The sequence below is a fragment of the Somniosus microcephalus genome, chromosome 13, assembly GCF_052327205.1.
Source record: "Somniosus microcephalus isolate GS21.2 chromosome 13, FLI_Smic_1.0, whole genome shotgun sequence".
Taxonomy (NCBI): Eukaryota; Metazoa; Chordata; class Chondrichthyes; order Squaliformes; family Somniosidae; genus Somniosus; species Somniosus microcephalus.
In genome coordinates, this window is record NC_140999.1 from 197,026,891 (window position 1) to 197,051,351 (window position 24,461).

A 24,461-nucleotide genomic window follows, 5' to 3' on the forward strand; every position below is an offset into this window, starting at 1 on the left:
CAGGATTTTGACCCTGCGACGATGAAGGATCGGCGATATATTTCCAAGTCAGGATGGTGTGTGACTTGGAGGGGAACTTGGAGATGGTGGTGTTCCCATGTGCCTGCTGCCCTTGTCCTTCTAGACGGAAGAGGTCGCGGGTTTGGGAGGTGCTGCCGAAGGGAGTTTGCCTCTAAACAATCTCACAAAACACCCACAGTATCCCATGTAAAACTGGCTTAAAACGGAGCCTTAAAAAGAGGATTACAAACTGTATGTTGCACCAGAACCACACCCATCCCCCACATCCACAAGACAAACTCCCCACCTAACTCCACTTTGCTCAGTCCAAACTCAACAAGGGAGAGGCGGGCGGCAGGCGGGGGGCAGGGGGCAGGGGGGAGGAATTAAAAACTGGGCATTTAGATCATTCCCAGGATGCACTCTCAGAACGGGACCCTGCGGACACCAGAGAGCTGCCAAGCTTCCGAACACGATCAGATTGTAATCTCAGCATTTACTGGCTGGTTTATAATCAGCTTCTTTGTTAAGCTGGTGCGTTCACATGCTCGCTACCGCAAACATTGCAAGTCACTCCTCACGGGGGGGGGGGGGGGGATACTCCTCAAAGTCGGATTTAATTCCAGATCCCTTTAAATTATGGAAACTGGATGAACTTTGGCTGGTGCCATGATTAGATTTTGGATTGTGTGTTGAGAGCAGCTGATTGTTAGAGAGAATCCTCCTCAGTGCTCAGTGCATTATCAGAACTGGATGAATAAAGCTGGAAATCCAGGTATTATCCCGACACGGTTTGTTCACTAATTACACCATAAAAAACAACCCAAAATCTATGGCACAACACAGAAATTTACAGCGTTGTATAAATATTCCAATTTAAACCAAGGTTTCACTTGCTTTATGGAGTTGCTGCATTTCCACAAGACTCAGTGGTTTGGGAGGAGGAATCCCAAATTAGATCACTATAAACATGAAAAAACAATCCACAATCCGACTGCCAATAATTCCAAGTTGTAGCAACGGCCGATAAACTAAAACCAGCGAGGTGTAGTGCCGACTGAACTAACAGAAAACGCTGGAAACACTCAGCAGGCCAGGGCAGCATCCACGGAGAGAGAAACAGAGTTAACGTTTCAGGTCGAAGACCTTTCTGACGCAGTATTTTGCTATCGTGTAGTGCTGACTAGAATACAGTCCTGGAGCAAGGCTTGTGGTGTGGAGAATGGAGAGAGACTCGGGTCTGTCTCTGTGTGTCCTGGGAGTATTCACCAACCCCAAGAGAACAGACAAGGAGCCTCGTCATCAGCCTCTGGCCGCTCAAACCACAGGCTCTCTTGACAGATCATTGGGAAGTCCCAACAATCTGAGTGCAGTGTGCAGACTTCATTGACAAGTAACCAAGGCAACAGAATCTTCAGCCCGCTCGCTGGACAGCCACTTCTCTATTTGACAGGTTCCCAAATACAGTATCTCTCGTCTTGCTACCAGATTCTCTCCTCCGCACCTGAAGGTGCAGCAGGCGGTTAAGAAGGCAAATGGTATGTTGGCCTTCGTAGCAAGAGGGTTCGAGTACAGGAACAAGGATGTCTTGCTACAGTTGTACAGGGCCTTGGTGAGACCGCACCTTGAGTATTGTGTGCAGTTTTGGTTGCCTTACCTGAGGAAGGACGTTCTTGCCATGGAAGGAGTGCAGCGAAGATTCACCAGGCTGATACCTGGGATGGCAGGAATGACGTATGAGGAGAGATTGTGTCGATTGGGCTTATACTCACTGGAGTTTAGAAGATTGAGAGGGGATCTCATCGAAACCTATAAAATTCTGTCAGGCCTGGACAGACTAGATGCAGGAAGGATGTTTCTGATGGCCAGGGAGTCCAGAACCAGGGCTCACAGTCTAAGGATAAGGGGTAGGCCATTTAGGACTGAAATGAGGAGGAATTTCTTCACCCAGAGAGTGGTGAACCTGTGGAATTCTCTGCCACAGAGGGCAGTGGAGGCCAGTTCATTAAATATATTCAAGAAAGAGTTGGATATATTTCTTAAGGCTAAAGGGATCAAGGGATATGGGGAGAAGGCAGGGACAGGGTACTGAATTTGGATGATCTGCCATGATCTCATTGAATGGCGGAGCAGGCTCGAGGGGCCGAATGGCCGACTCCTGCTCCTATCTTCTATGAATCCTTGCTGGGATAAAGTTCCACGGATCCTCTCCCAATCTCAGTGTTCACACACAAGCCTTTGTCAGTGAGAATCGGTAAACCATTCACCCAATATCCACACATGGATCTCCAGCAGTCAATGGACTCTCACAGGAACAGGAGGCGGCCATTCAGCCCCTCCAGCCTGTTCCACCATTCTATTCGATCAGGGCTGATCGGTATCTTAACTCCATCTCCCCGCCTTGGTTCCATAACCCTTAATACCCTTACCCAACAAAAATCTATCGATCTCAGTTTTGAAATTTTCAATTGACCCCCAGCTTCAACAGCTTTTTGGGGGAGAGAGTTCCAGATTTCCACCACCCTTTGTGTGAAGAAGTGCTTCCTGACATCACCCCTGAACAGCCTGGCTCTAATTTTGAGGTTCTGCCCCCTTGTTCTGGACTCCCCCCACCAGAGGAAATAGTTTCTCTCTCTCTACCCTATCGAATCCTTTAATCATCTTAAACACCTCGACTATATCACCCTTTAATCATCTATACTCGAGGGAATACAAGCCCAGTCCGTGCAGCGAGCAGGTACAGCAACCCTGGCAGACCTTCCCTCCTTAACTCAATGGCTCCAATGCCAATCGTGTGATGCCCACTCTAGCCTCAGCTGGCCGGGTCAGAACAGACCAGTGACTGAAGCTGGGACATTCCTGGTGGGTGTGTCTCAGTCGCTCACTGCATCGGTTACAATGACCAATCAAGGGAGCTCTTTTTAAAATACTAGGGCCTAGAAATTGGGTATAGCCCCGCTTGGGGCGTTAGACTTGGCGCTGCGCAAAGTTTTGTGCTAGGCGCAATTTAGCGTCACCTAGCGCGATATTGGGTCGTAGCGCCCCCAAGTTGATCGCGGCGCAAAATCAGGCGTTGCACGGTAGACTTAGGGCGCTAACATGGCGGCGCTACTCAATATCGGGGCGGCCGGGTGCAGCGCAGGTGCAGTCAATCATCGATGATCACGAGAGAGTCAGGAGCCGGCCAGCTCTTAAAGGGGTGGGTCCAGAAGGATCAGCAGCCACACTCTGCGCCCTGCAGAACTGAATTTCGGCGCTGTGTTTTGTTCTGCGCTTAAAACTTTGAGGATGGAGAGGGCAAGGCAAAGAGCAGAGCGCTTCACAGAGGATGCAGTGGATGCATTGGTGGGCGGAGTGGAGCACCGTCGAGCGGTCCTGTACGCGGACAATGGCAGGAGGCCTAGTCTGCAGGATTACCGCAGAGCATGGAGGGCCATCACTCAGAGGGTGAACTCCAGCAGCCTGGTGGTCAGGACTCCATTGCAGTGCCGCAAGAAATTCAACGACCTCACTCGGGTCGTCAGGGTGAGTGATTTTTTGCCAGTCCTCTTCATGCCTTCATCTGCACCTGACTTTATGGCCAACGGGTGCGCCATGCCCCAGTGGCCATCTGCGAGCACGCACCCATGGCCCTTTCTGGGAACACACTTGCACAGGCAGATGACGCCATGATGCCAGGGCTATTCCACCAAGGGGGAGCATGACATGACAGATGACGCCATGATGTCAGGGCTATTGCACCAAGGGGGGTATGACATGACAGATGAGGCCATGATGTCTCATCATTTCCTGTCCTTTCTCTTGCAGTCCAAGCTGGCAAGGAACCGGCGACAACAGATCCAGACCGGGGGAGGACCTCTAAACCTCCAGAACCTGACGGACCTGGAGGAGCGAGTGCACCAGATTGTTGGCGGCCGCCTGACTGGCCCTGCCACCACTGGAGCAGCCGACCCCATTGTGCACGACGATGGTAAGGTTATGACCTTTTTGATCTGTGTCCTTCCACTTGTGACCCCCCACCGGCATGCTTTTTCACAGTGGACCCATGTCATAGCATTGCACCAATCTTGCATCCCTTGCTGCCACCCTCTCCTCTCGCTAAAGCCACTCTTCAACCTCCCTGCTTTCAGATGCTGCATCACCAGATCGGGAGCAGGGCCCTCAAGCTGCCAGTCCCACTGAGTCCGGAGGCGACCAGCTGGAGGAAGCCGGACCTTCCGTGCCAGCCTCAGGGGAGGCACGGCAGCTTCAGAGTGGGGATAGATCTTCCCTGGAGGGGAGCGGGGGGGGGGTGCCTCTGATGAGGAGCCAGCTCCAGGAACCAGCAGGCTGCACCAACGCAGGGGGGGAAAGGGAAGTTCGGGGGCCGTCTCCTCGGAGGCCGAGTCAGGCCACCATGACTGCTGCACAGAGCGCAGAGGAGGTTCGGGCCCTAGCTGAAATGAGTGCCCAGGCTCGGCTCAGGCACAATGAGCTGTTCGCTGCAGTGGGAAGGCTGCCTGAAGCCATTGACACAATGGGAGGGAGTCTCCAGGACTTCGGTGCAGCACAGGAAAGGAGTGCGCAGGCCTTCTCCGCTGCACAGGAAAGGAGTGCGCAGGCCTTCTCCGCTGCACAGGAAAGGAGTGCGCAGGCCTTCTCCGCTGCACAGGAAAGGAGTGCGCAGGCCTTCTCCGCTGCACAGGAAAGGAGTGCGCAGGCCTTCTCCGAAGCACTGGAAAGGACTGTCCAGGGCTTCATTGAAGCACTGGCACCTGCCACGCAGTCACTCGCTGGCCTCATGCAGGCACAGATTGAGGCCACGCGAGCACTGACTGCTGCCACCGTTGAAGGATCAGGTAGGATTACCCGGGGCCCTTGCAGCACCACAGCAGGGCATCAATCTGTGGGCCAGCCGATTGGGGCGCATGCTGCGCTGCTGCCCCGTCAGAGTGCCAGTGTGTCGGCCGACCACGGAGCAGGTGTCCGCTCTCAGGATGTCAGCATTCCTGATGCCACCACTGGCACGTCACCACTGCAGCTGCCACCACCTGCAGGACAGACTGCATCCGCCCATGAGCAGTTGGAGTAGTCAGCCCCCGGGCCCTCCAAGCCCAGAGGTCGTCCAGCCCGTCCCTCAGGGGCTTCTGCGCTTTCGTCCACTCAGCAGGCTTCCCCCAGCCTTGATGCAGTCACTGGGGTCCAATTACGGAGGAGCTGCAGGGAGGGAAGGGGGCGTTCCAGAATGAGAAGTCGAAGCCCATCAAGGGGTCAAAAGTAGAGGGAGCCTCGTTGATGGCGAGGTTGAACATTTCAAGGCCCTCTACAGCTCTTGTGAATGATGGGGATGTGTTGGTTAATGTCGCGGGTTTGGCAGAGATTAAAGTTGTATTTCCTTGCTGATGTGTTAAATCCTTAGTTACGTGTTAAGCCGTAACTGAAGTGTTATCTCGTTAGTTTTGCTTTCTGTTGCAATTGCTTTATGAAGTTGGAAGGCTCCACTTTTTTGAAAATAAAGAAAAATTGTTATTTACACTGTATATCTAAACTATTTACACTTAATCTGTCCTTCATAGGCTTTGGGTGAACCGGACGGTCCTCTCCCAAACACACCAAGCAATCCGTCAGTGGGGCCTAGAAACGAGTCGTTATGAACTTCTGACGAACGGCCCTTCCACTTTCGGGAACCCTCCAGTCTTCCTCCTCCTCCTCCTCCGCTGGGCCTTCAAGCTCGGCTGGCATTGGCTGGGTGCGTTGGATGGCGAGGTTGTGGAGCATGCAGCAGACAACGATGATGTGGGCGACTCGCTCCGGCGAGTACTGCAGGGCGCCCCCCGAATGGTCGAGACATCGGAACCGCTGCTTCAGCACGCCGATTGTGTGCTCCACAGTGTTCCGCGTCGCCTGATGGCTGGAGTTGTAGTTCCCCTCTGAAGGGGTGCTGGGCGAACGTAGCAGGGTCATAAGCCATGGGCACAGAGGATAGCCCTCGTCTCCGAAAAGCCAGCCTCGTGGGTGAGCCGGGGCCTCGAAAAGGTCTGCCACTGTGGTCTGACGCAGGATGAAAGCGTCGTGGCTGCTGCCAGGGAATTGTGCGTTGACCGCGAGGATCAGCAGCCGGTGGTCACACACCAGCTGTACATTAAGGGAGTGGAACCCCTTGCAGTTGTGGTAATCCTCGGGATTGTTCACAGGCGCCCGCAAAGCCACGTGCGTACAGTCAATGGCGCCCTGCACCATGGGAAAGCCAGCTATTGCCGCGAAGCCTTCTGCGTGCTCCTGCTGCTTCTCCGGTGTGAACGGGAACGAAATAAATTGCCGCCGCCTGTTATATAGGGCATCTGTAACTTGGCGGATGCAGCAATGCACCGCAAACTGGGAAATGTTAGCTATGTCCCCAGTCGCGGCCTGAAAGGAGCCGCTGGCAAAGAAATTGAGGGCAACAGTAACCTTTACAGGCACCGACAGAGATGTCCTGCACTGTATGTGCGGCAGAAGATCATCCTGAAGTAGCTGGCACAGCTCAGTCACCACCTCCTTATGGAATCGCAGCCTTCTGACACACTGCTCCTCCGATATGTTGCGGTAGGAGAACTGCTGTCTGAAAACCCTCGCTGCGTAAGGTCTGGTGTGGCGACGTCTGTTGGCCCTCCTCTGTCTGGCCACACCTGGCCCTCTCTCCCTCCGTCTCTGTGCCCTCAAGATGTTCTAGCAGCAAGTTGTTCCCTTGCAGAGCAGCCCCCATAATAAGAGTGATGAAGGTAAAGGTTGTAAGCTCTTACCAGCAGCTAGGTAATGTTGACGGGGCTAAAGGTCCTCTGGCACCGCTGGTTGAATGGCAATAAGGTTCTAGCACTTCAGCTGCTCAACTGTATCAAACCAGCCAACAAGTTGCGTTCATAAAAGGGTTGATGTTTTCAGACCACTGGTGTCCCCTTTAAACAGCGTCCCTCTACTCCGAGTGTGCCTGGGGAACATTCCAGTGAGCTGTCACTATTAGCGCCAGGCGCAACAGAGGCGGGCGTCACCCAATTTCCGGTCCGGGGCGCTAAAAAGGCTTTGCACCATGGAATGACGTCATGATCAGCCTGCGCCCGCTAAGATTTAGCGCCGGCGCAAAATGCATGGTCAATATGGGGCAAGGCGCTAGGTTCCCTGCGACCGCACAGAAATTGGCTATCGCCCCAGTTCTCGGCCTCTTTAGGCAATAATCGGTGGCGCTAACAACCCAATTTCTCCCCCAAGGTGTTTGGTTTTACTTTTGAAGGTGAGGGAGTGTCATGTTGGGAATGGAACGCTTCCCATTTCAGATATCCAGCGCTCCCCAGTCCCCCTCCTTCTACTCTGCCCCACTCTCAGGAGAGCACTCCAAAGACTCTTCCCAATATTCCCCACGAGCCTCTCTCAATGAGTTGGTTTGTGCTGTGGGCTCACTGGGAACCACCAGTCCACGGGAGACTCTTTATGGCAGGCAGGTCTGGATATCAGTCCAAATCACAAAGGTGATGGGGCAAACATAGAAGATAGGAGTAGGAGTAGGCCATTCGGCCCCTCGAGCCTGCTCCGCCATTCAATGAGATCATGGCTGATCATCCAAATTCAGTACCCTGTCCCTGCTTTCTCCCCATACCCCTTGATCCCTTTAGCCTTAAGAAATATATCCAACTCCTTCTTGAATATATTTAATGAATTGGCCTCTATTCTGCTAGTTACAACCTCAAAAAACTCAAACACGATTTCCCTTTCATAAATCGGTGTTGACTCTGCCCAACCCTATTATTATTTTCTAAGTGCCCTGTTACCACGTCCATTATTATAGATTCTCGCATTTTCCCTACTACTGACGTCAGGCCAACTGGTCTGTAGTTCCCTGTTTTCGCTCTCCTTCATTTCTTAAATAGTGGGGATACATTTGTGACCTTAAATGGTAGGTCACTGAGTAGTGTAGAGGGACAAAGGGGCCTTGGAGTGCATGTCCACGGATCCCTGAAGGTAGCAGGCCAGGGAGATAAGGTGGTTAAGAAGGCATACGGAATGCTTGCCTTTATTAGCCGTGGCATAGAATACAAGAGCAGGGGGGGTTATGCTGCAACTGTTTAAAACACTAGTTCGGCCTCAGCTAGAGTACTGCGTGCAGTTCTGGTCACCACATTACAGGAAAGATGTGATTGCACTAGAGAGGGTACAGAGGAGATTTACAAGGATGTTGCTGGGAGTAGAGAATCTTAGCTATGAGGAAAGACTGGATAGGCTGGGTCTGTTTTCCTTGGAACAGAGGAGGCTGAGGGGAGACCTTATTGAGGTGTATAAAATTATGCGGGGCATAGATAAAGTGGATAGAGAGGACCTATTTCCCTTAGCAGAGGGGTCAAAAACCAGAGGGCACAGATTTAAAGTAATTGGTGGAAGGTTTAGAGGGGATTTGAGGGGCAATGTTTTCACCCAGAGGGTTGTGGGGGTCTGGAACTCACTGCCTGAAAGGGTGGTAGAGGCAGGAACCCTAACCACATTTAAAAAGTACTTGGATGTGCACTTGGGATGCTGTAACCTGCAGGGCTACGGACCAAGAGCTGGGAAGTGGGATTAGGCTGGATAGCTCTTTGTTGGCCGGCGCGGACACAATGGGCCGAAATGGCCTCCTTCCGTGCTGTAACTTTCTATGATTCTATGATTTTGCCAATTTAACGCCAGCTAGTTGCTGAATTTGGGGCAGTGTAGTGATGTTTCACTGACCACCAGGAACTGGATTGAGACGGAGTTGGGTTGTACTTTTAACTGGGCACTTTGAGAGCAGGTACAGGTGTGAACATTACCTGGTCAACGATCGACAGGTTACGGTTCTCTTCCAGCTTGCGCTGTAGAATTGGGTTTGGGTGACTTGCTCCAGGAGACAGATAGGGCCTGTATCCAGACAGCAGATAGGACAGGCAAATCCCAGAGGGGCCATTTCCTGAAGAACAAATAACATTTGTTTGCATAGTTCAGGGCTCCACAATCATAGGAGCAGGAGGAGACCATTCAGCCCCTCGAGCCTGCTCCGCCATTCAAGTAGATCATGGTTGATCTGTACCTCGACTCCATTTACCCACCTTTGCCCCGTATCCCTCGATACTTTTACCCAACAAAAATCCATCGACCTCAGGCTTGAAAGCTCCAACTGACCCCCAGCATCCACAGTTTTTTGGGAGGAGAGTTTTCCACTACCCTTTGTGAAGAAATGCCTCCTGCGGCGAGTGTCTCACCTCCTGACTCCCCAAAGCCTTTCCACCATTTACAAGGCACAAGTAAGGAGTGTGGTGGGATACCCTCCACTTGCCCGGATGAGTGCAACTCCAACAACACTCAAGAAGCTCGACACCATCCAGGACAAAGCAGCCCGCTTGATTGGCACCCCATCCACCACCTTAAACATTCACTCCCTCCACCACCGGCGTACCGTGGCTGCAGTGTGTACCATCTACAAGATGCACTGTAGCAACTCGCCAAGGCTTCTTCAGCAGCACCTCCCAAACCCACGACCTCTTCCACCTAGAAGGACAAGGGCAGCAGGCCCATGGGAACACCACCACCTCCAAGTTCCCCTCCAAGTCACACACCATCCTGACTTGGAAAATATATTGCTGTTTCTTCATCGTCGCTGGGTCAAAATCCTGGTACTCCCTCCCTAACAGCACTGTGGGAGCACCTTCACCACACAGACTGCAGCGGTTCAAGGCGGCGGCTCACCACCACCTTCTCAAGGGCAATTAGGGATGGGTAATAAATGCTGGCCTTGCCAGCGGCACCCACATCCCATTAACGAATAAAAAAAATATTAGGACAGGTTGGTCAAAGAGGCAGGTTTTAAGGAATGTCTTAAAGGAGGAGAGAGAGGTCGAGAGGCAGAGAGGTTTATGGAGAGAATTCCAGAGCTTAAGGTCTAGACAGCTGAAGGCATGGCCGCCAATGGTGGAGCGTTTAAAATCAGGAATGCACAAGAGGCCAGAATTTGAGGAACGCAGATATCTCAGAGGGTTGTAGGGCTGGAGGAGGTTACAAAGATAGGGAGGGGTGAGGTTGTGGAGGAATTTGAACACAAGGATGAGAATTTTAAAATCAAAGTGTGCCGGACCAAGAGCCAATGTGGGTCAGCGAGCACAGGGGTGATGGGTGAACGGGACTGGGTGTGAGTTAGGACACGGGGCAGTGAGCACAGGGGGTGATGGGTGAACGGCACTGGGTGTGAGTTAGGACACGGGGCAGTGAGCACAGGGGGTGATGGGTGAACGGGACTGGGTGCGAGTTAGGACACGGGGCAGTGAGCATAGGGGGTGATGGGTGAACGGGACTGGGTGCGAGTTAGGACACGGGGCAGTGAGCACAGGGGGTGATGGGTGAACGGGACTGGGTGTGAGTTAGGACACGGGGCAGTGAGCACAGTGGGTGATGGGTGAACGGGACTGGGTGTGAGTTAGGACACGGGGCAGTGAGCACAGGGGTGATGGGTGAACGGGACTGGGTGTGAGTTAGGACACGGGGCAGTGAGCACAGGGGGTGATGGGTGAACGGGACTGGGTGTGAGTTAGGACACGGGGCAGCGAGCACAGGGGGTGATGGGTGAACGGGACTGGGTGAGTGTTAGGACACGGGGCAGTGAGCACAGGGGGTGATGGGTGAACGGGACTGGGTGTGAGTTAGGACACGGGGCAGTGAGCACAGGGGGTGATGGGTGAACGGGACTGGGTGTGAGTTAGGACACGGGGCAGTGAGCACAGGGGTGATGGGTGAACGGGACTGGGTGTGAGTTAGGACACGGGGCAGTGAGCACAGGGGGTGATGGGTGAACGGGACTGGGTGCGAGTTAGGACACGGGGCAGTGAGCACAGGGGGTGATGGGTGAACGGGACTGGGTGCGAGTTAGGACACGGGGCAGTGAGCACAGGGGGTGATGGGTGAACGGGACTGGGTGCGAGTTAGGACACGGGGCAGTGAGCACAGGGGGTGATGGGTGAACGGGACTGGGTGTGAGTTAGGACACGGGGCAGTGAGCACAGGGGGCGATGTGTGAACGGCACTGGGTGTGAGTTAGGACACGGGGCAGAGAGCACAGGGGGTGATGGGTGAACGGGACTCGGTGCGAGTTAGGACACGGGGGCAGTGAGCACAGGGGGTGATGGGTGAACGGGACTGGGTGTGAGTTAGGACACGGGGCAGTGAGCACAGGGGTGATGGGTGAACGGGACTCGGTGTGAGTTAGGACACGGGGCAGCAGAGTTTTGGATGAGCTGAAGTTTACGGAGGGTAGAATGTGGGAGGTTGGCCAGGAGTGCGTTGGAATAGTCGAGTCTGGAGGTAACAAAGGCAGGGATGAGGGTTTCAGCAGCAGATTTGCTGAGGCAAGGGTGGAGACGGGCGATGTTACGGAGGTGGAAATAGGCAGTTTTCGTGATGGCGCGGATATGTGGTCTGAAGCTCATCTCGGGGTCAAATATGACACCAAGGTTGTGAACAGTGTGGTTCAGCCTCAGACAGATGTTAGGGAGAGGGATGGAGTCAGTGGCTAGGGAACGGAGTTTGTGGTGGGGACTGACGACAATGGCTTCGGTCATCCTAACATTTAATAGGATGAAATTTCTGCTCATCCAATACTGGATGTCGGACAAGCAGTCTGACAATTTAGAGACAGTGGAGGGGTTGAGAGAAGTGGTGGTGAGGTAGAGCTGGGTGTCGTCAGCGTACATGTGGAACCTGACGCGGTGTTTTCGGATGATGTCGCCAAGGGGCAGTGTGTAGATGAGAAACAGGAGGGGCCGAGCAATATTACCTCTAATGTTTTTGGTGTCCAGCGGCCCCTTCAATGTCCTGCGCAGGCTCGGTTTTTACACTGGAACGGCAGCAAGCCAGCTGGGGGGTTCCCTGGAGCATTGCCCAGCCATGCAGCATAAACGGAACGTTGGGGCTAAGGACAGATCCTTGGGGACTCCAGAGGCAGCAGTGCGGGAGCGGCAAGACACCGTTTTAAATTATCGGTGTAATTGGACTTCGGAATCTCTCTGCTTCGCCACAGTCCTAGTTTCTCACCATTTAGAAAATATTCTGATTTACCTGTCTTGGGTTGAAAGTGGGTGACCTCACACTTTCCCACACTGAACTCCATCTGCCACAGTTTTGCCCGCTCACTTAATCCATCCAATTGCAACCTCCTGTTCCCATCTGCACTTAAGAGTCCCTCCTAACTTAGTGTCATCAAACTTGGATATACGGCTCTCTATTTTTTCATCTAAGTCATTAATAAACATGATGAAAAGCTGAGGCCCCAGTACAGGTCGGGGTCTCTGTCTCTATCCATGGGGGGGCTATTTCTTGCTCTCGTCAGGGCTCTGCCTCACTTAATGCAGCCAAACAACTCAGTCTCGGGTTGGCAAGAATACAAGGCTTAAAGCCCCCAAACGTGTACAGGGGATACGGCCTCGCACTGCTCCCTCGCGCACTGGCTGTACATTTATCTGGAGCCCAGTGGGAGGAATCGCAGTCCCAGTGATGCCCGGGTTAATTCCTCTCCACACACAACATGAACGTACCTACGACAAGGACAGGGACCGTCAGCGACCCATCCTTGGGCAGCACTCTGTCTTCCAGCAATGGCATCATGGAGGGGCAGCAATGGAGCTGTTCCAGCTGAAGCCGTGCTGCCTTATCGCAGACACTTTTTCTGGTGACGACTTGGCCCAAAACTGAGGAAAGAGAAAAAAAGATCCGGTTAAGCATAACAAAGTGAAAGGCAAAATAAATTTTCTTGAAGATGTTCTGTGACAGACTGTTCTTCATGTCCTTCACACAGTATTTACAGCCATTCGGCCCCACTGGTCCGAGCCGGTGTTCATGGTCCGAGCCGGTGTTCATGCACCACACCAGCCTTCTCCCACCCTCTTCATCTCACCCTATCCCTTTCTCCCTCGTGTGTTTATCCAGCTTCCCCTTAAATACTTCGATACTATTCGCTTCAACCACTCCCTGTGGTAGCGAGTTCCACATTCTCACCACTCTCTGGGTAAAATAAGTTTCTCCTGAATCCCCTATTGGATTTATTCGTGACTCTCTTATATTGATGGCTCCTAGTTTTGATCTCCCATAAGTGGAAACATCTTCTTTAAGTCTACCTCATCGAACCCCTTCATAATTTAAAGACCTCGCCATCAGGTCACCCCTCAGCTTCACAGCTCTGGTTGTGGTGAAAGTTTTATTTAACAAAATAAGTACTTTCCCGTTTATCCAATTATTCCTCTCCCCCCACCCACTTGCCCAAGAGCCTGAAGAATGTAGAGGGGAAAACCCATCGACCCAGCAAGTCTGCTCCTGCCCAGACCTCGTCCGATCTCAGGCTCCACACCATCCAGTTAATCACCTGAAGGAAGCTAATGCTTCTCAATGGTGATCAATAACTCTGGAAACATATCCATCCGTGGACCGTGTTATTTTAGCTCTAGCCGACTCCCTCCATACACAGCACACGCTTCCCCTCAGCCACGGTGACCTGTGATATTTAATCTGAGCCTCCAGACTCCACCATTCCACTGCTCTCCAGGCCGGCCTCCCAGCTTCCAGCCTCCATAAACATCAGCTCATCCAAACCTCTGCTGCCCCGTGTCCTAACTCACACCCAGTCCCGTTCACCCATCACCCCGTGCTCACTGCCCCGTGTCCTAACTCACACCCAGTCCCGTTCACCCATCACCCCCTGTGCTCACTGCCCCGTGTCCTAACCCACACCCAGTCCCGTTCACCCATCACCCCCTGTGCTCACTGCCCAGTGTCCTAACTCACACCCAGTCCCGTTCACCCATCACCCCCTGTGCTTACTGCCCCGTGTCCTAACTCACACCCAGTCCCGTTCACCCATCACCCCGTGCTCACTGCCCCGTGTCCTAACTCACACCCAGTCCCGTTCACCCATCACCCCGTGCTCACTGCCCCGTGTCCTAACTCACACCCAGTCCCGTTCACCCATCACCCCGTGCTCACTGCCCCGTGTCCTAACTCACACCCAGTCCCGTTCACCCATCACCCCGTGCTCGCTGCCCCGTGTCCTAACTCACACCCAGTCCCGTTCACCCATCACCCCCTGTGCTCACTGCCCCGTGTCCTAACTTACACCCAGTCCCGTTCACCCATCACCCCCTGTGCTCACTGCCCTGTGTCCTAACTCACACCCAGTCCCGTTCACCCATCACCCCGTGTTCACTGCCCCGTGTCCTAACTCACACCCAGTCCCATTCACCCATCACCCCCTGTGCTCACTGCCCCGTGTCTTAACTTGCACCAAGTCCCATTCACCCATCAACGCCTCTGCTCACTGCCCCCGTGTCCTAACTCACACCCAGTCCCATTCACCCATCACCCCATGTGCTCACTGCCCCGTGTCCTAACTCACCCAGTCCCGTTCACCCATCACCCCGTGCTCACTGCCCCGTGTCCTAACTCACACCCAGTCCCGTTCACCCATCACCCCCTGTGCTCACTGCCCCGTGTCCCAACTCACACCCAGTCCCGTTCACCCATCACACCCTGTGCTGACTGCCCCGTGTCCTAGCTCACACCCAGCCCCGTTCACCCAGCTCACACCCAGCCCCATTCACCCATCACCCCCTGTGCTCACTGCCCCGTGTCCTAACTCACCAGGTCCCATTCACCCATCACCCCCTGTGCTCACTGCCCCATGTCCTAACACACCGAGTCCCATTCACCCATCACCCCGTGCTCACTGCCCGTGTCCTAACTCACACCCAGTCCCGTTCACCCATCACCCCCTGTGTTCACTGCCCCGTGTCCTAACTCACACCCAGTCCTGTTTACCCATCACCCCCTGTGCTCACTGCCCCGTGTCCTAACTCACACCCAGTCCCGTTCACCCATCACCCCCTGTGCTCACTGCCCCGTGTCCTAACTCACCCAGTCCCGTTCACCCATCAACGCCTCTGCTCACTGCCCCCGTGTCCTAACTCACACCCAGTCCCATTCACCCATCACCACATGTGCTCACTGCCCCGTGTCCTAACTCACCCAGTCCCATTCACCCATCACCCCCTGTGCTCACTGCCCCGTGTCCTAACTCACACCCAGTCCCGGTCACCCATCACCCTCTGTGCTCACTGCCCCATGTCCTAACTCACCGAGTCCCATTCACCCATCACCCCGTGCTCACTGCCCCGTGTCCTAACTCACACCCAGTCCCGTTCACCCATCGCCCCCTGTGCTCACTGCCCCGTGTCCTAACTCACACCCAGTCCCGTTGACCCATCACCCCCTGTGCTCACTGCCCTGTGTCCTAACTCACAGCAGGTCCCGTTCACCCATCACCCCCTGTGCTCACTGCCCCGTGTCCTAACTCACACCCAGTCCCGTTCACCCATCACCCCCTGTGCTCACTGCCCCGTGTCCTAACTCTCACCCAGTCCTGTTCACCCAACACCCCCTGTGCTCACTGCCCCGTGTCCTAACTCACGCCCGGTCCCGTTCACCCATCACCCCGTGCTCACTGCCCCGTGTCCTAACTCGCACCCAGTCCCGTTCACCCATCACCCCGTGCTCACTGCCCCGTGTCCTAACTCACACCCAGTCCCGTTCACCCATCACCCCGTGCTCACTGCCCCGTGTCCTAACTGACACCCAGTCCCGTTCACCCATCACCCCGTGCTCGCTGACCTACATTAGCTCTCGGTCCCCCAATGCCTCCAGTTTGATATTCTTATCCTCATGTTTAAAGCCCTTAATGGCCTCGCCCCCTCCCTATCTCTGTTATCTCCTCCAGTCCTACAAACCTCCCCCCCACAACCCTGTTCCTCCGACTCTGTCCTCTTGTCCACTCTCCCCTTCACCCACCACTGGCAGCCGAGCTTTCAGCCATACATGCATCACACTCTGGGAGTCCCTCTCTAAACCCCTCCACCTCTCTCCTCCTTCAAAACTCTCCTTAAAACTCACCTCTTTGACCCAGCTTTTGGTCACCTCTCCGAATATCTCCTTCATTAGCTTTGGGCCATTTTCTACAACAAAGGCATTATACAAATAGACACTGCAGTTGTCGAGATGTTAAGCCAAGGTCCCACACATCCATTCAGAGGGAGATTAAAGATCCAGTGGCAGGAAAGATTGAAGAGGAGCAGAGGCGCGTCCGGCCAACATTCTTTCAATCATAACTAACAAAGAACAGCTCATCGGTCATTTACGCAACTGGTATTTGTGTAATGTTGTTGAAGGACTGAACTTGAAATTATTCATCGTGAAAACCTCTCGGACTGATTTTGGTGGTGTGAGAAAGCTTTCTTTTTTTTTGGATTCACCACCCCCTTGGCTGAGATTAGGAATGCGGCAGGATTGAGAAATGGTTCCTTTTTAAAAATTTGTTCCTAGGATGTGGGCGTCACTGGCAAGGCCGGCATTTATTGCCCATCCCTAATTGCCCTTGAGAAGGTGGTGGTGAGCTGCCTTCTTGAACCGCTGCAGTCCGTGTGGTGAGGGTACTCCCACAGTGCTGTTAGGGAGGGAGTTCCAGGATTTTGACCCAGCGGCGATGTAGGATCGGTGATATACTTCTAAGTCAGGATGGTTTGTGACGCGGATGGGAACTTGGAGGTGATGGTGTTCCCATGCGCCTGCTGCCCTTCTAGGTGGAAGAGGTCGCGGGTTTGGGAGGTGCTGCCGAAGAAGCCTTGGTGAGTTGTTGCAGTGCATCTTGTAGATGGTACACACTGCAGCCAGGGTGCACTGGTGGTGGAGGGAGTGAATGTTTAAGGTGGTGGATGGGGTGCCCATCAAGCGGGCTGCTTTGTCTTGGATGGTGTCGAGCTTGAGTGTTGTTGGAGCTGCACTCATCCAGGCAAGTGGAGAGTATTCCATCACACTCCTTACTTGTGCCTTGTAGATGGTGAAAAGGCTTTGGGGAGTCAGGAGGTGAGACACTCACCGCAGAATACCCAGCCTCTGACCTGCTCTTGTTGCCACAGTATTTATGTGGCTGGTCCAGTTAAGTTTCTGGTCAATGGTGACCCCCAGGATGTTGATGGTGGGGGATTCCACAATGGTAATGCTGTTGAAAGTCAAGGGGAGGTGTTTAGATTCACCACCACCTGCTCAAGGGCAAATAGGAATGCACAATAAATACTGGCCTTGCCAACGACGCCCACATCCCATGAACGAATAAAAAAAAAAATCAGCCGGGGGTTTCCTTGCCCATGCTTGACCTGAAGCAATGAGACTTCATGGGGTCAATGCTGAGGACTCCCAGGGCCACTCCTTACTGACTGTATACCACTGTGCCGCCACCCCTGGTGGGTCTGTCCTGCCGGTGGGACAGGATATACCCAGGGATGGTGATGGAGGAGTCTGGGACATTGGCTGAAAGGTATGATTCTGTGAGTATGACTATGTCAGGCTGTTGCTTGGTTAGTCTGTGGGACAGCTCTCCCAATTTTGGCACAGGTCCCCAGATGTTGGTGAGGAGGACTTTGCAGGGTCGACTGGGCTGGGTGTGCCGTTGCCGTGTCCGAAGCTGGTGCTAAGGTCGATGCCGGGTGGCTCGACCGGTTTAACTCTTATTGTCTCTAGTAGCAGTTTGTTACAACCGAATGTCTCGCTGGACCATTTCAGAGGGCAGTTAAGAGTCAACCACATTGCTGTGGGTCTGGAGTCACATATAGGCCAGACCGGGTAAGGACGGCAGATTTCTTTCCCTAAAGGACATTAGTGAACCAGATGGCGAAGATCCCCCATCCCCGTAAATCTCCTATGCAGCCTCTCAAGGGCCTTCACATCCTTCCTTAAGTGTGGTGACCAGAACTGGATGCAATACTCCAGTTAGAGTCATAGGCCTAGAAATTCGGTATAGCCGCGTTTGGGGTGCTAGTCCTGGCGATGCGCAAAGTTTAGCACCAGGCGCAATTTAGCGCCACCTAGCGCGATATTGGGTTGCAGCGCCCCTAAAGGTGATTGCGGCGCTAAATCAGGCGCTGCAAGCTACTCTTAAGGCGCTAACCCGGCGGCGCAACCCAATTTCGCGGTGGCGGGGTGCAGCGAGGGTGCTGTCAATAATCACTTTCCCCGAGACACAGTGGCGCCGGTCAGCTCTTAAAGGGGCAGGTCAATTGGCATCACCAGACACACTCACAGCCTTGTAGGCCTTCAAAGCAGTGGGAGCCTACCTGTGGCGCACCAGCCTAGCAAGACTTGGAAAGGGTGAGGCAGAGGGTGGAACGCCTCACTGATGGGGCATTGGATGCTTTGGTTGGCGCAGTGGAATCAAGGCCAAGGAAGATGGTCGGAATGTGATTTATGTTTTGGACAGTCTCCCGGGTGTGAGAGTCAGTTATGTGTCAGTGTATTAGTTTTGCTTTCTGTTGCCATAGCTTTCTCATGTTTGAAGGAACCACATTTTGTATAATGAAACACTTTCTTCATTTACAATGGCCATGCCTGCTATTTACATGCATCTTGCCCTTCACAGGCTTGGGGGTATCAGACCGGTTCCATTCCTGTTCTTGGAATGGCAGCAAGCATTCCATGAGAGGGGCCTAGAAGCTACTTCTGATCAGCCTCTGACGTGCAGCCTGAGAAGAGCCGCTCGCGTAGAAGTTCAGGCCAGCAGCCATCTTCTCAGCCGCCGACAGAGATGTCCTGCACCTTATCTGAGGCTGCAGATCTAGCTGAAGCAGCTGGCACAGCTCAGTCACCACCTCCTTTCTAAATCGCAGCCTTCTGACACACTGCTCCTCCGGCATGTTCATGTAGGAAAACTGCTGTCGGATAACCCTGCCAGCGTAAGGTCTGCTGTGGCGACGTCTGTTGGCCCTCCTCCGTTTGGCCATGCCCGCCCCCCTCTCCCTGCGTCTCAGTGCCCTTTCCAGATGATTCAGCAGCAGGACGTTCCCCTCCAATGCAGCCCCCATAATAAGTGCCCACAGGAAGGTTCCCCGTTGTCAAGGCTCACCAACAGCAAGGTGATGGTCAGAAGGCTGAAGATCGTCTGCCTGTGCTGGCTCAGTGGTCAAATGGCTCTCAGTGTGCAGCTCAGCAACTCTTTGTAGCTCTCGAGGAAGTTGTGATCCAAAAATGGCTGCCGCTTTTAAACCACACCTGTCCCCTTTAAATAACGCTCCTCCAGCCCGAGAGCGACTTGGTAAGGCCCAGGTAAGCTGTCACTATTAGCGCCAGGCGCTACGGAGGGGGGCGCCACTGAATTTCCGGTCCGGGGCACCCAAAAAGCCTTGCACACTCAAATTATGTCATAATCAGCCTGCGCCCATGAGCGGGCGCTGAGATTTAGCGCCGGCGCTAAATGTATGCTCAATATGGGGTGAGGCGCTAGGCACCTTGCGCCCGCCCGGAAATTGGCTAGCGCCTCACTTCTCGGCCTCTTTAGGCGTTAATCGGTGGCACTATCAACCGAATTTCTCCCCCATAGAGTTATACAGCACAGAAAGAGGCCCTTTGGCCCATCGTGTCCGCGCCAGCCATCAAGCCCTGCTTTTCCTTCAGCAGCTCCCCAGCTAACCTCGATTGGCTCCTGGTCTTAACTCACACCGAGTCCCATTCATCCATCACCCCCTGTGCTCGCTGCCCCGTGTCCTAACTCGCACCCAGTCCCGTTCACCCATCACCCCCTGTGCTCACTGCCCTGTGTCCTAACTCACACCCAGTCCCATTCACCCATCACCCCATGCTCGCTGACCCATGTCCTAAATTGCACCCAGTCCCGTTCACCCATCACCCCTGTGCTCACTGCCCCGTGTCCTAACTCACACCCAGTCCCGTTCACCCATCACCCCCTGTGCTCACTGCCCCGTGTCCTAACTCGCACCGAGTCCCGTTCACCCATCACCCCCTGTGCTCACTGCCCCGTGTCCTAACTCACACCCAGTCCCATTCACCCATCGCCCCCTGTGCTCACTGCCCCGTGTCCTAACTCACACCCAGTCCCATTTACCCATCGCCCCCTGTGCTCACTGCCCCGTGTCCTAACTCACACCCAGTCCCGTTCACCCATCACCCCTGTGCTCGCTGACCTACAATGGCTCCCGGTTAAGAACAGAAGTAGTAAGAGCAGGAGTCGGCCATACGGCCCCTCGAGCCTGCTCTGCCAGTCAATAAGATCATGGTTGATCATTGACCTCAACTCCACTTTCCCGCCCTATCTCCATATCCCTCGATTCCCCTAGAGTCCAAAAATCTATCGATCTCAGCCTTGAATATAATCAAATCTCAGCATCCACAGCCCTCTGGGGCAGAGAATTCCAGAGATTCACAACCGTCTGAGTGAAGAAATTCCTCCTCATCTCGGTCTTAAAAGGCCGACCCCTTATCCTGAGACTATGACCCTAATTCTAGACACTCCAGCCAGGGGAAACAGTCTCTCAGCATCTACCCTGTCAATCCCCTTCAGAATCCTGTATGTTTCAATGAGATCACCTCTCATTCTTCTAAACTCCGGAGAGTATCGGCCCATTCTACACAATCTCTCCTCATAGGACAGCCCTCTCACCCCAGGAATCAATCTAGTGAACCTTCGTTGCACCGCCTCCAAGGCAAGTATATCCTTCGTTCGATAAGGAGACCAGAACTGTGCCCAGTACTCCAGGTGTGGTCTCACCAAGGCCCTGTACAATTGCAGCAAGACTTCTTTACTCTTATACTCCAACCCCCTTGCAATAAAGGCCAACATGCCATTTGCCTTCCTTATTGCTTGCTGTACCTGCACGCTAACTTTCTGTGTTTCTTGCACGAGGACACCCAAATCTCTCTGAACCCCAACATTTGAAAGTTCCTCACCATTTAAAAAATATTCTGTTTTTCTATTCTTCCTACCAAAGTGAATCACCTCACATTTCCCTACATTATACTCCATCTGCCACCTTACTGCCCACTCACTCAGTCTATCGATATCCCTTTGCAGACTCTGTTCTCCTCAAAGCTTACTGTCAAACCTAGCTTTGTATCATCAGCAAACTTGGATACATTGCACTCGGTCCCTTCATCTAGGTCATTAATATAGATTGTAAATAACTGAGGCCCCAACACTGATCCTTGCGGCACCCCACTAGTGACAGCCTGCCAACCTGAAAAAGATCCCTTTAACCCTACTCTCTGTTTTCTGTCCGTTAACCAATCCTCTATCCATGCTACTATATTACCCCCAACCCCATGAGCCCTAATCTTGTGAAATAACCTTTTATTTGACACCTTATCAAATGCCTTTTGGAAATCCAAATATACTACATCCACTGGTACCCCTTCATCTACCCTGCTAGTTACATCCTAAAAAAACTCTAATAAATTTGTCAAACACGATTTCCCTTTCATAAAACCATGTTGACTCTGCCTAATCATGTTATGATTTTCTAAGTGCCCCGATACCACTTCCTTAACAATGGATTCCAGCATTTTCCCGAGGACTGATGTCAGGCTAACTGGCCTGTAGTTCCCTGTTTATTCTCTCCCTCCTTTTTTGAATAGCGGTGTTACATTTGCGACCTTCCAATCCACTGGGACCATTCCAGAATCTATGAAATTTTGGAAGATCAAAACCAATGCATGCACTATCTCTTCAGCCGCCTCTTTAGAACCCTAGGATGTAGGCCGTCAGGTCCAGGGGATTGGTCGGCTTTTAGTCCCATTAGTTTCTCTAGTACTTTTTCTCTACTTATATTAATTACGTTAAGTTTCTCACCCTCATTAGACCCTTGGTTCCCCACAATTTTTGGAATGCTTTTTGTGTCTTCGACTGTGAAGACAGATACAAAATATTTGTTTAACGTTTCTGCCATTTCCTTATTCCCCATAATAATTTCTCCTGTCTCAGCCTCTAAGGGACCAACGTTTACTTTTACTACTCTTTTCCTTTTTACATACTTGTAGAAACTCTTACAATCTGCTTTTATATTTCTTGCTGGTTTTCTCTCATTCTATTTTTTTCCTTTTTATCAATTTTTTGGTCAACCTTTGCTGGTTTCTGAAACTGTCCCAATCCTCAGGCTTACTATTATTCTTTGCTACATTATAAGCTTCTTCTTTCAATCTAATGCTATCCTTAACTTCTTTAGTTAGCCATGGTTGGATCACTTTTCCCGTGGAGTTTTTGTTTCCCACCCCGAGATATCTGCGCTCCTCTGATTCTGCCCTCTTGAGCATCCCTGACTATAATCGCTCAACTGAGGAAATATGTTCTTGCCATGGAAGGAGTACAGCGAAGATTCACCAGACTGATACCTGGGATGGCAGGAATGACGCATGAGGAGAGATTGGGTCGATTGGGCTTGTACTCGCTGGAGTTTAGAAGAATGAGAGGGGATCTCATTGAAACTTAAAAAATTCTAACAGGACTGGACAGGCTAGATGCAGGAAGGATGTTCCCGATGGTCGGGGAGTCCAAAACCAGGGGTCACAGTCTAAGGATAAGGGGTAAGCCATTTAGGACAGAGATGAGGAGGAATTTCTTCACCCAGAGAGTGGTGAACCTGTGGAATTCTCTACCACAGAAGGCAGTAGAGGCCAATTCATTAAATATATTCAAGAAGGAGTTGGATATATTTCTTAAGGCTAAAGGGATCAAGGGATATGGAGTGAAGGCAGGGACAGGGTACTGAATTTGGATGATCAGCCATGATCTCATTGAATGGTGGAGTAGGCTCGAGGGGCCGAATGGCCAACTCCTGCTCCTATCTTCTATGTTTCTATGGCCATGCCTACTGTTGCCTGGGCCCTAAGCTCTGGAATTCCCTGCCTAAGCCTCTCCGCCTCGCTTCCTCTCTTTCCTCCTTTAAGACGCTCCTTAAAACCTATCTCTTTGACCAAGCTTTTGGTCACCTGCCCTAATTTCTCCTTATGTGGCTCGGTGTCAAATTTTTTGTCTTTTAATACTCCTGTGAAGTGCCTTGGGACGTTTTACTATGTTAAAGGCACTATATAAATACAGGTTGTTGTTATTGTAGTATCACATCAGACTGCCTGTAATCTCTAACCCTGCAACCACAAAGCCATTTACCGTTTGCTTTTCTTGGAACAGCCGCTGAATGCTGCACGAGTCAACTAACAATTGGATCCTAATCCCCATCCCTATATTGTCGGAATTTCCCACGGCCAGATTGAGCTGCGAGTCGCTGAGAAGGATCACTGACCGTAACAGCTGTGTCTGAACACTCGAGCGTTCCGTTTTAAAGACACGCTGACCAATTATTGAACTCACTGAGTGACTTAAAATGGAAAAAGTTGAACTGTTTATATTCAGAGAATCTGGGAGAAAGGAAACCAGGCTCGGACTCCCAATTCACAAACATTCCAGCTCGCTGAGCTCAGTGTTCCCAGTGTAACCGCGTCCCACTCACACGGAGCTCTGCATTCCTTTAGAAATGGATTCCAAACAATGATGGGGTTACGCAACATTTGAGAACACGCATAGCTTGTACAAAGTGTACACGGAGCTCTCACACACAAGATATGAGCAGCAACAGGAATGTACCAGGGCTTCAATGCAGCAAGCTAAACAAGGAATTGGTTTTCTGTATATTCTCAGGATATGAGCATCATCGGCAAGGGCAGCATTTATTGCCCAACCTTAGTTGCCCTCTACAACCGAGTGGTTTGCTAGACCACTTCACAGGGCAGTTAAAAGATCTTCTAAAATTCCCTAGATTCTTGAATGGTCCCCGTGGATTGGAAGGTAAATTTCACCCCGCTGTTTAAGAAAGGGAGAGAGAAAACAGGGAGCTACAGACCAGTTAGCCTGACATCAGTAAAAGGGAAAATGCTAGGATCTATTATTAACGACATGGTAACAGGGCACTTAGAAAATCGCAATATGATTGGGCAGAGTCAACACGGATTTATGAAAAGGAAATTGTGTTTGACAAATTTATTAGTTTTTTGAGGTTGTAACTAGCAGGGTAAATAAGGGGGAACCAATGCATGTGGTGTATTTTGATTTTTAGAAGGCATTTGATAAGGTGCCACAGAAGAGGTTGTTACACAAAATTAGGATTCATGGGGCTGGGGGTAATATACTACCATGGATAGAGGATTGATTAACAGACAGTAAACAGAGAATAGGAATAAACGGGTCATTTGCGGGTTGGCAGGCTGTAACTAGTGGGGTGCCGCAAGGATCAGTGCTGGGGCCTCAGCTATTCACAATCTACAGCAATGATTTGGATGAGGGGACCGAGTGTAATGTATCCAAGTTTGCTGACGATACAAAGCTAGGTGGGACAGTAAGCTGTGAGGAGGACGCAAGGAATCTGCAAAGGGATATAGACAGGTTAAGTGAATAGGCAATAAGGTGGCAGATGGAGTATAATGTGAGGAAATGAGAGGTTATTCACTTTGGTAGGAAGAATAGAAAAGCAGAGTATTTTTTAAAATGGTGAGAGATTGGGAAATGTTGGTGTTCAGAGGGACCTGGGTGTCCTTGTACATGAATCACAGAAAGTTAACACACAGGTTTAGCCAGCAATTAGGAA

General features: G+C 52.0%; 1 protein-coding gene across 1 annotated transcript in view; it reads right to left on the reverse strand.

Annotated features, from left to right (window-relative positions):
- osgn1 (oxidative stress induced growth inhibitor 1) overlaps nt 1–24,461 on the reverse strand; it is a 92,843-nt gene that overhangs the window by 17,439 nt on the left and 50,943 nt on the right. The window contains exons 2-3 of the mRNA XM_086005954.1: nt 12,540–12,692; nt 8,793–8,929 (exon numbers count right to left, since the gene is read on the reverse strand). Of these exons, the coding sequence (XP_085862080.1) occupies nt 8,793–8,929; nt 12,540–12,609 (207 nt within the window). The 5' untranslated portion in view covers nt 12,610–12,692. The remainder of the gene's footprint in view (nt 1–8,792; nt 8,930–12,539; nt 12,693–24,461) is intronic.